This window comes from Gadus macrocephalus, chromosome 23 (assembly GCF_031168955.1).
Source record: "Gadus macrocephalus chromosome 23, ASM3116895v1".
In the NCBI taxonomy this organism is placed as follows: Eukaryota; Metazoa; Chordata; class Actinopteri; order Gadiformes; family Gadidae; genus Gadus; species Gadus macrocephalus.
The window spans coordinates 1532301-1549615 of record NC_082404.1 but is presented as its reverse complement, the minus strand read 5'-3'; the positions used below and the strand labels follow the sequence as shown (position 1 = coordinate 1549615).

General features: G+C 41.6%; 2 protein-coding genes across 4 annotated transcripts in view; both read left to right on the top strand.

Moving 5' to 3' along the window:
- Positions 1-10408, top strand: part of hhatlb (hedgehog acyltransferase like, b) — an 85422-nt gene extending 75014 nt beyond the window's left edge. Inside the window, exon 13 of one of the 2 annotated variants that reach the window (XM_060044675.1) lies at positions 10169-10408. The gene's annotated coding sequence lies outside the window, so the exon portion shown is untranslated. The remainder of the gene's footprint in view (positions 1-10168) is intronic. The other variant, XM_060044674.1, reaches the window with a different exon arrangement.
- sec22c (SEC22 homolog C, vesicle trafficking protein) lies at positions 400-9814 on the top strand. 2 transcript variants are annotated; one of them, XM_060044679.1, is made up of 7 exons: positions 400-721; positions 844-1101; positions 1281-1444; positions 1546-1728; positions 2318-2436; positions 3911-3976; positions 7450-9814. In XM_060044679.1, the coding sequence occupies exons 2-7, from the start codon at positions 920-922 to the stop codon at positions 7648-7650; spliced, it is 915 nt and encodes a 304-aa protein (XP_059900662.1). In that variant the 5' UTR covers positions 400-721; positions 844-919; the 3' UTR covers positions 7651-9814. The 2 variants fall into 2 exon arrangements, with proteins under 2 accessions (XP_059900662.1, XP_059900661.1); XM_060044678.1 differs by having other exon boundaries at positions 400-751.
- Positions 10409-17315: the final 6907 nt, after the last annotated feature.

Sequence of the window (17315 nt, the reverse complement as noted above, 5' to 3'; positions counted from 1 at the left end):
ACTCTGCTTTCAAAGCGACGAAATACTACGACCAAAAGGGGGCGTGCCTCAGTGAAACGCCACAAGAAAGCTGGGTGAATTGCGATTTACAACTTGCACGTACCGGCGTACCATCCGAATGGATTACATTATATTTGGGGTGGCACTTGATTGTAATGTATCCAACAATAAACAACGACTAGCCAATTTTATGACACAATCACAAAGACGAACAGGAACGCTATGCCAGCCCCGAGCCCGGAGCATTAAAAAAGTGCGGATCAGATCACGGCAAGACAAGCAATGAGAAGGATAATGCAAATTGACGCTTGCCAATTTTTTGAAACGAATACGGATATCGAAATTCCTTCATTCTCTCTCACCGCTAAACCCAAGTACCTGAAAGTCACAGCCTCTCGCCAATAACGCTGATCTGGAGCATCCCGGTGCTGGCGTTCTGTCGTGAAATGATAACGCCCGGGAACGAAACGAAGGCGAAATACAAGAACGAGTTTGCCCGCCTCTTTTGTCTCTCCTGGGCTCCCGTGTGTTGTGGTTGACCACCAGGAAGAACACAGCGAGGCTGGTTAGCTGCGTGATGTTCGAACATACAACTTGCTCGGTATTGTAAATCACGTCTACATTTAGTATAAGTCTTCATACGGTTACAGGTTTTTCAAAACATGCTGTTAGCTCTCAAGATAAAATAGCTATTTGACCGTATAAATCCAAGGATACGGAGGTAAGGGTGCGAAGCGATGTCCACAAACAGGTGACTGAACACCACCTCTTATCATACAGACATAATCGGCTGCCTCTTCAACCATCCTCACAGCTGACTAAAAAACACCTCTTATCGCACAGAGATGACTGCTGTGAGGGACGACGAGCCTGACTCCCCCAGATGTAGACGTTTTGTGATTCATTGGCCAAGTGGACCATGCCAATGATCCTGTTCGCCTTCGTGGTCCGGCTGAGGGACGGCCTCCCCCTCTCAGCCTCCACGGACTTCGCGCACAACCGAGAACTCCAGGAGAGGAAGCAGCAGCTCAGGAAGATGAGCAAGGCACTGAGCGGCTTCCCTGAGAGAGGGACGGTCATGGGCCAGGACCTAAATATATAGTAGGAACTAAGCAAACTAAACATATTAAGCAATACAGACATTGTATTTTGATTCAAGCTCATCTCGGGTATCATATATCCCTGGTGACAGATGACCCTGGGGGTTGACCCTCTGGTTTGTTGAATAATGACATTATGGTTTGTTTACTAAAACACCTGTCTCCCTCCCAATGTCTAAGCTTCGTTTCTTCGGAGGGAGTGTCCTATATGGCCGTGTGCCACCGCGGCCTCTCTGTAGTCAAGGCCTTCTGTTTCCTGGAGGACTTGTGCTGGGCATTCAAGGCGTGTTTCGATAGCAAGGCGATCAGCCTAGCTGCCCGGCCATATCCCTTTTTGGAGTTTGGTGCGTACGAGGAGGCGGCGACTCCCACATTTGGTGTGACCCATCATTCAATCCTAGATGGCACCTGTGTGCTGAGAGCCACTCTGCTTTTTCTGATACAGACGGCAATATTCAGAAGCTAAAGCAGCAATACAACCAGATCGGGGGTGGCCCGGCGCTGGAGATCACGTTGGCTGAGGTCCAGGATGACCTAAAACGACGGCCACCAAAAGCGCTAACCATAGAGGAGTTGGAGCTAGCCCAGGAGCTTGCCAACGGGCATTTGGAGCACGGCCCTGGGTCTGGTAGGTTAACCATCAACAGCTCCCATCATCAAATATGCTGTTGATTCCATTTTAGCCTATTACCTACAGTATTATACATTAGAGGGTGAAAAGGGTACGTATAGTCTAACACCTTGGCTGTTGGTGGTCCCAGCCAGAGGGACTGGGTCTGACCCCCAAAGGGGACTGGGTCCGACCCCCTAAGGGGACTGGGTCCGAACCCCTAAGGGGACTGGGTCCGACCCCCTAAGGGGACTGGGTCTGACTCTGACCCCCTATGTTGACTGGGTCTGACCCCCTATGTTGACTGGGTTTGACCCCCTAAGGAGACTGGGACTGACCCCCTATTTTGACAGGGTTTGACCCCCTAAGGGGATTGGGTCTGACCCCCTAAGGGGACTGGGTCTGACCCCCTAAAGTGACCGGGTCTGTCCCCTAAAGGAACTGGGTCGGACCTCCTAAAGGGACCGGGACTGACCCTTACCCTGAGTGCTCCTTCAGCGATGCATTGTGCTTTAATTCCATGGGGGCTTTTCATGGCAGCAGACAGTGGTTTAAACTTTTGTAGTCCACTTGGTCCTGTTATCTAAGTTGTGTTGTGGCTGCGTAGGTCAGACTGTGAGACTTGAACCAGTGGCTCCAGCAGGCATTCTATCCCTGGTCCTCAACATCGTGTGTGCCTCTCTGAACCTCGTCCGGGGCGTCCACCTCATGGAGAACACCTTCCAGGTAGGAGGGCTGAATCACCTCATTATTCCCCTTCAGGGTCCTTTGTGTGTCCGATTCCAGCCTGGAATCGACTACAATATACCTACCTGTAGGCCTCTTTGAGTAGGACCTCTATCCAGGACCTGCTGATGAAGGTCAGGGTTTAAATTCAATGTAGGTCTCCTTGAATAAAAGTGTATGCTAAATGACTAGTAAAAACACGTCTTGCTAAGCATGTTTTTCAGTCATTATCATCGACAATAGAACAGTATTTCAAGGGGGTTTGACTCCTTTCAATTCCATTCACGACCATTGTTGTGAACTAGCCTGGCTAAAGCCAGACCTCATCTCAATCTACATTGAGATGAGGTCTGGGAACCACACATTCATTTTCTCGTATTTGAGGCGTGGTTTACGATTGCCCGGAGACGTTTATTTGGAGCTACGAATGTCTATCATATGAGTCTGTACGTAGCTCATAGCCATTCGTATCAATTATAACAGCTGACGTATGTAGAGCGACAGAAATTCGATGGGGAGGAAGACGATCGGTGTGTCGCAGACTTCGTCATCGTCTTGCCGTCCCTCCCCGTTCTGTGATTGGTTCACTATCTCAGGAGAAAATCGGATCCATGGAATCCAGGCTGCCTAGCAGTGCGAAATGAAATCGCGAGCAAGGCAACATGGGTATACCCAGGCTAGTAGTGAACAGTATTAAGAAGCATTATTTACCTTTATTTTTAATACCTGATGGAAGTATGTTTTCTTTCCCTACGAGAATTTTCTACATTGTTAATTCATAATAATTAAAAAATATTTAGAAAAAATAAATAATGTATATATATTTAAAAAAAAAGATATATATATATATTTTTATACATTGGTAGTCAAGGCAGGGCCCTATTGTTGTTTAGGCGGCCGCCTTAACCATACAGTGCTGGGGGAAACACTGATATACGGTTTACTTCTCTGCTTTTGAAATGACAGCCCATATTTCCCCAAGCAGTCACTCTGTTGAACGCTCAGAAATAGCCCCCAACCTTTCACTGAACAAGGGCTATCAACACTGTTCTGCATCTACCTCATGTATATCTAAATGTTTTAATTCCAATATTGTTGTTATTAATATATTGCCATTGCACTGAATTGCCTTGCATTGTATTTATATTGTAATCTTAAATTACTTACATTGACTGCACGTATATTGACTGCACTGATATTGCACCATTTCTTCCCTCTCTTATATTGTTATTGTATATTTGCAAATTAGTATATTATATTGTATTGTTATACTTAACAGTATATTTATATTTTGTACTGTTCTTTCTGTTTTGTGTTTTCTTTTTTATATATTAACAATAGGTTAAGTGTTGATTGTTGTACTTGGAGAGCTAAGGGTTAAACAATGTCAAATTCCTTGTTTGTTAAGCAACCCTGGCCAATAAAGCTGAATCTGAATAGTTGTTTACATCTATAATGTTCTCCTATTGAAAAGGACGACTATGACGCACTATGGAGTGTGGTGGCGTTTCTCCTGGCGTTTGTGCTATGTCTTTTTCAGGTAAGACACATTCTTATTGATTTTCAGCTCAAAGTAACGCATTTTATCCTTCAGAAGTACTTTCTAACCTAACATGTATGTGTTTTTCTTTTATTTTATTTTTTTGTTAACCTTCAACAACGGCTTCACATTCACAACACAGACATGCATGCATATATCATTCATACATGTATCCCCATATATGTAAATTCATGCACACATACGTACGCACACACACTTTCATATGCATATATCTGCCTATGCCTTGCTGCACTACACCAGAGTAACATAATCAGAAGAAAACAAAGATTAGTTTCTCCAGAGAATGTCCAATAGGAAGAGAACTGGCACTCTCTGGTAACTTTCTGTTTCTGAACTGGTTGCGGTGACGCATCTCTGTCCATGCGAGGGCGCTTGCGGGCGAGTGCAAAATGATTGGGAGTCGACGGGATTTCACCCTCAAATTCTAAGATAATACATTCAGCTGAAAATATTTTTTTTTAAGTTCACTTATCTGTTAAAAAAAATCCATTCAGATCCATATCTGTTAAAAAAAATCCATTCAGAAAATGATGGCATCACTTCCAGAGGTCCTGCTTTATGGCAAGTTCTGAGTCTATTTGGCCCTTCTGCATGAATAATATATGTATAACAATTAACTCTGACGGAAAGTCCTCCTTAAGATAATGTTTCTGCTTCTGCTTTACCTTCAGATTCCATCAAGTGGGGTCTCTGGTTGTTATAAGTTGTAAGTCCTTCCCTGACCAATCAGCATTCATTAGCAGAATGCTACAACGCCCAAAACTGTAGTAAATAGAAAAGACATAAGTACTCATTAATTCGACTTTTGAACTATAATCTATATTGAATTTGTAGATTCTACAATAAAATCTGCAATATTTCAACGACAAGCAGGTGAAAGAGATACATTTCGCCGTCTAGCCCCATAGACCCCCATTCAATCTGCACTCGCCCCGATCAACCCCAGTGAAATTATAATAGAACTGCAACCAAGTTCGATACAATGGGGCTCAATAGAGAGTGCCAAGGCTCTCTGTAGACAGGCTCTGGTTTCTCCAAGAACCTGTCAGCTGCTTCAAGTGTGATTTGAAAGTAATATCTCTGAATGTTATTGGGACAAATAATGTCATAGATGGAGAAAGAGAAAGCGGACATAGTTTACTTGCAAGAAAACAATTTGGAAAAAACAGGAACATTAAAAATTAAAGAAGATAACAAAGAATCAGGAATATTATAGCGCATATGACTCAAAACATAGGGGAGTAGCAATAATAATTAAACCTCTGTACGTTTTACAAACAAGTAAGGGTATGAGCCTATGGAAGTTAAATAATTCACTTCTGCAGGAAATAGAGTTTATAGAAAGAATTTAAAAAGTACTAAAATACTATGTGGAAATAAACAACACAAAGGATATAGATCCAATTATATTATGTGAAGGAGCCAAGCAAAGCTGTCTTCAGAGGACATATTATTTCATATTCCTAAACTAGGATGTAAAGAAGAGCACAACAGAAACAGCTAATTGAGGACATAAAAACAGTAGATGATAGACATAGTCAAACAAATAGCAATGAGGATAAGCAAAAATTAAAAGAAAAACAGACAATTAGAAAAAAATTCCATGTTTGAGTTTGAAAAGTTAAAGACGTTTAAAAACAAGAAAGTTATGATGGTGGGCAGAAGTCCTTAAAAATACTTGCTTTTTTTTTAGATCAATTTAAGGCATATATAAGAAATTTGGATCTACCAAAAGTAATGCAAGTAAATAATAAAAAGTTAACAAAACAAATAACAGCATAGGTGTATAAGCAAATGCAGGGGTTGAAAAAGGGGAAATCTCCAGGTAACGACGGATTTCCAATAACTTCTACAACGTTTTTAAAGACCAATTAAGTCCACTACTGGTTGGAGCAAACAGGCATGCATTAGATACAATAAAGTGGGCTCAAACATGGTCATCATCAAGTAACATTAATAAATAAAGAAGGGAAAGATGCCAGAAAATGTGCTTCACATAGACCAATGTGGTTTTATCCCAGGAAGAATCCTGGCTGATAATAACATTGAACAACGAACATTCAATATAATTGATCATGCACAAAAAGAGAATGATGAGCTGATACTGATGACCTTAGATGCTGAAAAAGCTTTTGATCTAGTTAACTGGCCTTCTATGTTTGAGACAATTAAGAGCTTTGGTATGGATGAGACATTCTGCCAATGGTTAAAAGCACTATTTATTAAACCTCTGTCTATAGATAAAACAAATGATACCTTGTCGAGGAAATTTACAATCCAAAGAGGCACTAGACAACGAGACTTTCTCTCCCTCCTTCTATTTGCAATATATATTGAAGTGATGACAATAAGTATAAGACAAAACTTAAATATTAGAGGGATGAAGATAGGAAAACAAATGCATATATTAGGACTATATGAAGATTCAATTCAATTTTATTGGTATAGCCCTTAATCACCATTACAGTCTCAAAGGGCTTAACAGACCAAATATTTATTATGTGATGATGATATTTAGATGATGTCATTATTTATTTAACTTCGCCTGAAAGTTCAATTCAGGACATAAGGGAGGAGATTGAAGGATACAGCACAGTATTAGGATATAAAATTAATGAAAATAAATATGAATCTTTAAGTACTGGTACGCCGGAGTGTCAGGTATTCAAACAATGTTATACGTTTAAATGGGATACAGATGATAAAATATCAGGGTATTTTCATTAGTAAAAAGAGTCAACTTTTTAAAAATAACTACTGCATGTTTGAAAGAAATTCTCCCACAACTTATTTTCTTATTTCAAGCATTATCTCTTATAATACCAGAAAGGGTTAGGGTTAATACGTGGAATCAAATGATTGCAAATTTTGTCTGAAATAAAGGAAAACAGTTAAACTCAATTTACTAACCCAACAGGAAGATGGAGGGCTAGGCCTCCTGAATATACAAAATTATTTTTATGCAACTCCAATTGTAACAATAATGAAGTGGATGAAAGGTGACACGGAGGGCCCTATCCAGATCAGTCAAACGCGGTATGCCGATTCTTGGAGCAGACACTTACTGACTGTAGCTGTACTTACAGTGTAGGGCCCATGCTCACAGGTGCTGCCAAATCAGGCCTAACCGCACTGAAACAGCGGACAAGGCTATGGAAACAACCAAACCACCAGAATTACATTAGTGGTGCAAAACAATAGAACAATAGAAGTGTTTGAGGGGGTGAAGCTTACATCTGTGGCTAATGGCAGCCTGGACAGATAAAATAGAGAATATTCAGGGTATATTGGCAAGCTGACGGGGTACTTTGATAGCTTGGGGTAGGACAGATCACACACACACACACACACATACACATACACATACTCACACACATACTTTTCCATTTTGTTTCCCTCAATAAATAAAAGTACTTTCTAACCCCAGTCCATATGTGGACGTCTCCCCACAGTGCCAGCTCTATCTCTTCCACTCGTCATACAAGAGGCTAAAGGCGCTCTCTCTGCTGGGCGTGCTGGTGCTGTGCAATGCGTTCCTGTTTGGCCTGAGGAACTGCTGGCAGCTGCTGTTCCACACAGTCGTGGCCTGTCTCTCCACCGCCCTCATCCTGTCCCGCAAGCTCCTGGACCGGAGCAACGACTGTGGGGTGTGAGGGAAGGCTCTCTCCGTCCCGGTCAGGTTAAGTCAGTTACTGAAGGGAAAACTGGCCAAATCAATTACGTAGACCACTTTTAATTGTCATGATGTAGGGATTAATGCTTAAAGGAGTGGAATTCAATACTTCTTATGGACTTACAGGAAGCTGTTGCACTTTGAATACTATAATATAATTTTCTTTGCTAAGACCAAGACATTTAAAGAGCAAGACATTTTAAGGGATTTTTTATTTATTTTTTCTTAGCAATATCATTAGCTGTATCTCATTTCAAAATAGAAAGGTAAAGACAGGTTAATGACTACTGAGCTTTATATGTGAAGTAGGGAAATGCTTGTTGATTACCACAGCTTTGAGGATACATTTAGACTTTACATTTATACAGAGGTTGGTGTTACATCTATAGACTTTTTCTAAATTCAACTCTGAACCAAAGTTTTAGACTCGATCCTTACAATTGTTCAACCTGTAGAAGACATTCTCATGGGTTTATTCTGGGTATTATTGTCTATATATAATGTAGGTAATATTGTATTGACATTTCGTTATGGACGTAATGCATTCTCCCTATGTTTGGGCATTTTAAGAACAATAGGCTCTGGTATTTGGGAGCTGGGCTGCTCTCTAAACACTCAAGTCTTAAATCTATTAGAGACAAAGGGGATACTTGCTGATCAACAAATCATTTTCCATATTATTGACATCGCCCATTCATAACATTGAAAGTTTAATGAACTCCAAATGATTAGGCTGTTTCGAATATGTTTGAAAACAAAAATGGGGATTGTTTAATAATTCAACGCCTGCTTCCAGTCTGTTATACATCTGTGATATATATTATCAAATGTTTATTATTTTATTAATATAAGTACTGTGGAGTTTTTGATGAGTGTCAAAATGAATGTCCAAATTCTGCACTACCGATTTTGTTATTATTGGTTGTATTTTGATTGAATATTTGCTTTATGTTTTGCTACTGCAGTTGATCTTAAGTGGGGTAGATATTGGAATATGATGAGGGCATGTTCATTCTGTTTTAAATATAGTGTTCCTCAGAGGGGCATGACCAGGCAGAAATGTTTTTTATTTGTCCATATGTGGACGTCTCCCCACAGTGCCAGCTCTATCTCTTCCACTCGTCATACAAGAGGCTAAAGGCGCTCTCTCTGCTGGGCGTGCTGGTGCTCCTGGACCGGAGCAACGACTGTGGGGTGTGAGGGAAGACTCTGTCTCTGGCTCTGGCTCTGGCTGCTGATGAATGTGGAACAATTGGTTGAATGTCTAATCTATTTTCAGTTTTAGTAGAAATGTGCCTAAACGCTGTGCAGTGTGAAGAGGGCGTGTGTATGTGTAGCAGAGAAGCAGATGACGGAGAGAGGCTGTTGTGTGCTCACAGCAGCCACCATGTTGTTGCTGTCCTTCCTGTCATAACTTTAATTTTCAAATGCTCTTTCATAACAAATGAAGAATAACACATGATCATGAGAAAAGGCCATCCCACGAATGGATGGCCTTCAGACATAGCTTACTAGCTTATAGTTCAGTCATGTCATTGTTTTGAAGTTTTTCTATCGAAATGTCATTGTATATATTAATACTTACATTTTTAAACAAGATGTTTAATCAGAAGAATTGAACATATTGCCCTGTTTTGTCTAAATGATTTGTTTTTCAACTATATAAAAGCAAGTCTTTTGTAACAATTTCATATATGTGATCTTGTATAATGATCAGTACATCATTGATGCTGAGAGATTTTTTTCTCGAAGAAAAATGCAAAAAGAGGGGAGATTGACAAAATATGTAGACTGTGGCTTTCACTACCAACATGATTTTTATGACCTAGTGAAAGTTCAGTAAATATTATAAGATTGTATGTTCGGGAACACTGGAGACTGCACTGTTTAATTTTGTTTATTTTTGGGATGGTACATACCTGGCCACAGTACTGGGTCTAAAACATTGTCCGCATATCAGGTGCTAGGATTTGATTTGTTTTGTTATTTTGATGCCTTCTGTCTTAAAGCCATACGGCAGGACATTCTTTCCTGTTCAATTTTAAAAATAACTCGTACATTTGATTATTCATTGGAATTTCTGGATAAAGTATGTCTTACGCTTTGGTAAAACTGACATTTAATTAATAAATAGAGCTTTTTAATTTGCTGTTTTATCATTGGATTCTGTAAAAATACATGATCTTAGCCCACCCCAATTAAAAATAATCGTAGTTTAGGATTAGTTTTGGATTTTTGGATTGAACCTTTACACAGAGTTTGCCAACCACAGAAATAATGTAGTCTCAAATTGTTGGGTTGATCAACGTTAACCTTATCTATTCACTAATGCATTTCTGATTTGTGAAATTAGGGGGCGCCCTTACACTACCAGAGGAAAGGTCTAGGTGCTGCCAGTCCATTGACATTTGTGATTCCATTCAATTTCACACCACATTATCAAGTTCACACACATGGATACGTGTGCTTCTTTGACATTGAAATAGATTAAATTAAAGGGATACTTCACCAATTTCGAACCGGCGTTGTATCATTATAAAATCGCTATTGTAATATAAAAAAAAAAACTTTTTCCCTCAGTCTAACCCAGTCTTCACTTGGCCCAGCTTTCCTGATTTAATTTTCTCCTGAGATGACGTCAAATGACGCGTTTGACGTCATCTCAGTAAAACTTTGCTTGCCCGCTAGAAGCATGTAGGGCCGAGGACTACAAACCACTGGTCCGCAAATTTGTGAGCTCACCAATAAGGAATGGGGGGGGGGGGGGGGGAAGCTCACGTACACAGCAAAAACACTGGTGTAAATTTAACACCGGCAAAGATTCTTTATGCAGCCACACTACCTGGTGTAAAAGTAACATTTCGGAGAGTGTTAAATGTTGAATACTTTTAGTTATCTTAACATTATTTCTTGTTGTAATTTAAGACGGCACAACACTTGGAAGTGTTGTATTAACATTACACTGGTGTTAATGTTAAAATATAATGTTAAAAGTTAAATCTATTTTTCCAACACCAACACCGGTGTAGTGTGAATGCAACAATATGTAGTGTGGAAAGTCTATGTGATAATGACACTATTGGGTGTTTAACTAACCCTACTGGTGTCTATGCTAACACTATGAAGTAAAAAAAAAATATCTCATGCCACACTATCTTAAATAAAAGACAATACAAAGAAGCTCAATTGAATAGATACATTTTTCATTGAAAACAGTTTACAGTCAATATTTTTGCATTTCATCACAGCTCATTTCAGCATTTCCTCACACAGATCAAATATAACAGCAATAGGGCACAATATATGTTTGGTCATCATTTGCAGTTGAAAACTGCCGATCATGGGGTTTATAATAAATGAGATTGGACACGCATATGATCGTTAAGACTTTCTCCCCTTCCCCAATTATGTATGCATTCAGGTGATCCTCAAAACACAAAGTGATAACCTTAAAACAAAAATAATTATGAGTGACACATCACACCCCGGCCATGGCTTCTTCCAACTCCTCCCTTCGGGTAGGAGATACAGGTCCCTTGGGAGCCGGACAAACAGGCTGAGGAATACCTTCTACCCCTGGGCAATTCGTCTACTTAACGCCTGACCCCCCCCCCCCAATGGACATGTGAAATCCTCTACCATATTTATTTATTTATTTAAAAAAGACACTTATATGTTATGTCTGCATATTTATATTTATTGTGCCTATTGCTGTTGTTTGTGTTTGTATTTTTGCTTTTTGCACCGCTTTATTTTGCACTATGTGTTACGGTGGCGAAAAGATTGGTTAGGACCCAGGATGCAGAGACAGAGACAGTACGGACAATCCACGGTTTATTGTCAGTAAAGGAGAACTCAAAAGATAACCAGCGGGCAAGGCGAAGACAGGAGCGGGTGGGTGTAGCCGCTTGTACCCGCGATCTCGTCCTTTCGGTCATCACCCAGCCCTCATGACCATAGGTGAGGATAGGAACGAAGATCGACCGGTAGATCGAGAGCTTTGCCTTGCGGCTCAGCTCTCTTTTCGTTACAACGGTGCGGTAAAGCGAACGCAATACCGCCCCCGCTGCTCCGATTCTCCGGCCAATCTCACGCTCCATAGTACCCTCACTCGCGAACAAGACCCCGAGGTACTTGAACTCCTTCACTTGGGCTAAGGACTCATTTCCTACCCGGAGTAAGCAATCCACCGGTTTCCTGCTAAGAGTCATGGCCTCAGATTTAGCGGTACTGATCCTCATCCCAGCCGCTTCACACTCGGCCGCCAGCCGATCCAGTGAGTGCTGAAGGTCACAGGCCGATGATCCAATGAGGACCACATCATCTGCAAAAAGCAGTGACGAGATCCTCAGACCACCGAACTGCAACCCCTCCCCACCACGACTACGCCTCGACATCCTGTCCATGTATATCACAAACAGGATTGGTGACAAGGCGCAGCCCTGGCGGAGACCAGCACCCACTGAGAACGAAACTGACTGGCTGCCGAGAACACGAACACAGCTCTCGCTTTGGGAGTACAAAGATTGGATGGCCCTGAGGATAGACCCCCTTACCCCATACTCCCGCAGCACCTCCCACAGTTTCTCCCGGGGGACCCGGTCATACGCCTTCTCCAGATCCACAAAACACATGTAGACCGGATGGGCATACTCCCAGGCCCCCTCCAGGATCCTTGCGAGAGTGAAGAGCTGGTCCGTAGTTCCACGTCCGGGGCGAAAACCGCATTGTTCCTCTTCAATCTGAGGTTCGACGATCGGCCGAACCCTCCTTTCCAGCACCTTGGAGTAGACTTTACCAGGGAGGCTGAGAAGTGTGATACCCCGGTAATTGGCACACACTCTCTGGTCCCCCTTGGCTTTGATTCAACATAAATTATGAAGTTTATTTAAATCAAACAGTTAAGCCTTAGAATCACAAATTAACTTGATAAATATACATAAACAATTGTAACATAAACCAAACAAATCTTAACTCCAAAGTATATACTATAAAGTAATGTTATGTAAACCTTCAAACTCTCATGAACAATAGAGGATTCTAATAATAGTAACAAAGTGCAATAGAGGTAGCTAGTTCTTGCTTTTGCTCATTCTCCTGCTACAAAATGCTTTCACATAGGCCATAAGACCACAAGACAAGACTTAAAGTCCAATGCAATGCCACCAGACCGAATATAACTTGGAACCCCTTAAATAACAGCTTTGACTCCATTAAAATGTCAAAAAGAAAGGAGGTGTCAACAATGTGCCTAATTATGTCTATTTATAGGATCTAAAGGTTTATTTTTTACATAACTACCACTCTTACAACTCACTTTTAATAACACAATTAACACATATTGCATCTCAAGCATTTGTGGCATTTGAATGCAACAAATAAGACACAGCTTGTTCTTAAGCTAGCTAGTGCAGTGTAGTTCGTCTTTTAGCTGCTACTTAGTGCTGGATAAAGTTTTCCTACACATTCAGAGGGAACTACGATATAACTAAACATTAAATTACCATACCTCTCAACGACAGATTTCAGCGTCTTTATCGTTTTTATATTGTTCACGTTGTCACTGTGACCGTTGTCGTCCTCCTGTTTCACGGACCAGCAGCATGTGCAGCGCGCTCATCTCATGGGTCACCTGACCTGCATAGCTAAATGTCCGCCGAGCAGAAATCAGCTCTCACAGCCTCAGTACGACCATTACTGTGTTAGTTAAAAATGTAAAACTGACCCTAAATCAGTTGATCAGCTGTCATCATTGATTGACAGTATTTCTCTTATTTCTTGTGTTGACGAACTTGACCAACTACCTATCAGATCTGGGGTGGCCACAGGGGTGGCCAATGAGCTTTCAGGGGTGGCCCTGGCCACCCCAGGCCACCCCCTAGAATCGCCACTGCATAGGACAGAGAAAACACAAAGTGCACCTTAAACAGTTCATCAAAGGCCCCTACCGCAGTTGGCGACATGCAGGGAATGGTCTTCTTTTCCCCACCGCAGAGGAGGAAGGGTTGTGAGGATTCAACACCGTGAAGGAAGGTTGCCATGCTTGTCCCAAGCTAAGATATTAGGAAAAGTGATTTAAGTTTGTATGTAATCAAAATGACAAAAAAGATTCTTACAATGTCTTGTTAAACAGTGTTCCTTTTATTAGCTCTTGGAGGGAGATCACACAGCTAGCAAACAGTGAGAATCAATGTGATGTTACGAGAAGTAAAACATCTGTCAACAACATACCTTCATGAATTTGAGCACATGCACAGCAGAGCAGCTTCAGAAGTACTGATTTTTCCGTGTCTTTTTCCTTTTGCGGTTGGAGGCAAGAGATGAACGAGGAGTAGGATAGCAGCCAAGTCACTGTCCCATCCTAGTGGACACACACACACACACACACACACACACACACACACACACACACACACACACACACACACACACACACACACACAGATCATAAGCATATACATAATGAATACTGTTGAAAGCAAACATCCATAAACATTAACACATTCACTTGCTTCTTCCTGCGCAAACAGAAGGTCATCCAGATGAGTGCCAGGGCAAAGGCTTTTGCAGACAGTGATGACCCTAGTCTTGTAGAAAGTTGGCTATTTTGCAATGAACTTGCCAGAGGCATCCTCTCCAAAGAGCTTGGTGCAGTCTTGGTCAATCTAAGACAAAGAAAAGCATATTAAAAACACAACACTATATGTCCACACTATATATATCTATCAATTGTTGTCAAGTTCATCTACTTCTTACCAGGCCTTGTGTATCCAGAAATCGTGGGAAGTGATCTAGGACAAGCGAGGACTGGTCAGGATCATGTAGCATCATCTGTCTATGCTTGAACGTTGGACACGCATTTTCTCTGTGACATCTGGCTGGTCCACCGAATGTTTCATGATGGACATTGCCTCCATGCATTCATCACCCGATAGCTGTTCAGATGCTGAGATCTCTCGCAGAACCTTTGGGCCACCTTCATTAGCAGGCCTGGCATTCGGGTCAGATTTGCTGGTACTGTTGTGCTGAACTGTTTTCAATCCATAAGCAAGGTAACCTTGACCACTGCGAGGATCATAGTAATCCTCCTACACCACAGCAGATAGAAATAACATTCAATTTTTCATTTAGAAATATGAACATTTGTAAAAGGTTGAGAACATGACAAATACTAACCCATCTGTCTCTCAATCATATCTGTCACCAAGATGTTGAAAAGTTTCTTTCTTGTAGAATCAGACAGGCCCTTAGTTTGGTTATACTCTTTGCATACATCTTGACCCCCTGGTTTCTGACGCAGAGCATTAGAAACAATCTGCAACAGAGATCCCATGCCAGCCCGCTACTAATTATGAAAATAGATCAACATCCTACCAGCAACTTAAAACCAACTCACATCTATTGCCATGTTATGGTCACGTCCTCAGTCAGTTGTCGCTTTTTCCATGCTTTTGGGCTCACCGTTGAAGCTGTACTCACTGTGGAGTTCACAGACTCGACTGATTGAGATGACCTCACAGGCTGGAATGGTGAGAACGACCCCTCTTCTGAGCAGAAGGAGGCATCTGACACCTCGCTCTCAGCTAAGGGGACAGGGGTTGAAGTTCAGTGCAATACATTTTCACTTCAATAACAGCACATTTCTCAAGACAAGGCATTCTTTCTGGTGATACAAGTCTATAGATTTATGCTCCAGCACATCCACCACTATAGAGGGATTATCAGTCTACGTCACTCTACGTCACTCCCCGCTCTACGCGCATGTCATTTGAAGAAAGAGACGAGAGCGACAAGAGCCACAATCATGTCTTGTTGTGCGGTTGGTTGCATAAACCCTATTAATAAGACTGATTATCCCATTTATTCTACTTCTTGCTTGCCAACATAAAACAATTAAAATACTTTAATAATTATGCTTTTTCTTATTCATATTGCATGCTTATTAAATGTATACTCTGTTTGAGTTAATCTCCCTCAAAAAGTAGTCCCCTTTAATTACGATCGATCAAACATGTTTTTGACACCTCGAAGGGCATTATCCCGCTTATACCATGGTCACTTGCCAAAGAAAATAAATTAAGATCATTCATTTATATTTTCATGCGTTTTAAAATCCAACTATAAAGATTTTCACATAAATAGGACGGACCGTAGCTACGACTTGGCAACGGGAGGTATTCTAGTCCGTTGAGCTATGAGCTAGAGAGCTAACGTTATTGATGGACATATTTATAATTCGAAATTCGTCCCAGCCTTTATACTACAGATACTCTAGGGTCTATAGGTCACCATATATATATGGTGACCTTGGGTGTCTTGAAAGGCGCCTCTAAATGAAATGCATATAACCGCATTGTCTGATTACAGTTTAATTCATTTTTCACAATTTACCAGCTCTCGTTTTGATGAATAATCTCCGCGCCATTCGTTTCAATGGGAATCGCGGCGGTCTATACTTTCAACATAAAGTGTACATATTTATAATTCGAAATTCGTCTCAGCCTTTATACCACAGATACTCTAGGGCAGGGGTCTCAAACTCGCGGCCCGGGGGCCAATTGAGGCCCGCGGGATGATATTTTGTGGCCCTCTACTTGACATCAAAATGTAGTGTTAGTGCGACCCCCACGTTGTTGTCGAACGCACATTTCTGCTGAGTCGCTTGCCACGCTTTTTTATCACTTGTGGTAGGGTGACCAGATGTCTCGCATTTGCCGGGACAGTCCCAATTTTGAGTTGCGTGTCCTGAGTCCCGACAAAAGCCAAAGGACGCTAAAATGTCCTGGTTTCCACCAACGACTATGAATCGTTCCACCAACGACCCTGTTGTCAGCGATTACATGCCAACGTGATCTAATTATAGCCCGATCATTAACTTAGATTGGGTCAGATGTGCTCCTTTTTTCTGTGGAATACTTGATGCGGCCCAGCCTGACCCAGACTTTACCTCCAGCGGCCCCAAGGTAAATTGAGTTTGAGACCCCTGCTCTAGGGTCTATAGCATATATCCGCGTTGTCTGATTGCAGTTTGATTCATTTTTCACAATTTACCAGCTCTCATTTTGAAGAATAATCACTGCGCCATTCGTTTAAATGGGAATCGCAACGGTCTATACCTTCAACATAAAGTGTACCGTATTTTCCGGACTATACGTCGCTCCCGAGTATAAGTCGCATCAGTCAAAAAATGCTCCATGACGAGGAAAAAAACATATATACGTCGCATCGGTGTATAAGTCGCATTTATTTTTAAACATTTAAACAAGAACGTTTAGTCTGGAGAGACTGAATGAAATTGCAATAGCAATATAGGTGTGTCGGTCCCTCGTAGTTCTGAGAGTATACCGAATTCAGTGACACCGGGATTCCACCGGACGCGTATGCGCCGCGGTCAGATGCCTTCACAAGTCCAGCGGAGGGCTCCAGTTTTCGCCGGCCAAGTCATGCGCTGTGATATGTGTGACAGCTATGTTGCACAAAATTGCAGCTAAGGCTGGGGTAGCTTTGGTTGAACCGGAGGACATTGAGGACGAGAATATAATTTATTCGGTGGTGCAGTAGGCTTGCAGCGTTCAGTTGTAGGCCTAATGAATGACGGTGCCCTCTTGCGGCCGAGGATTATGTACGCACAATTTTGGCATATAA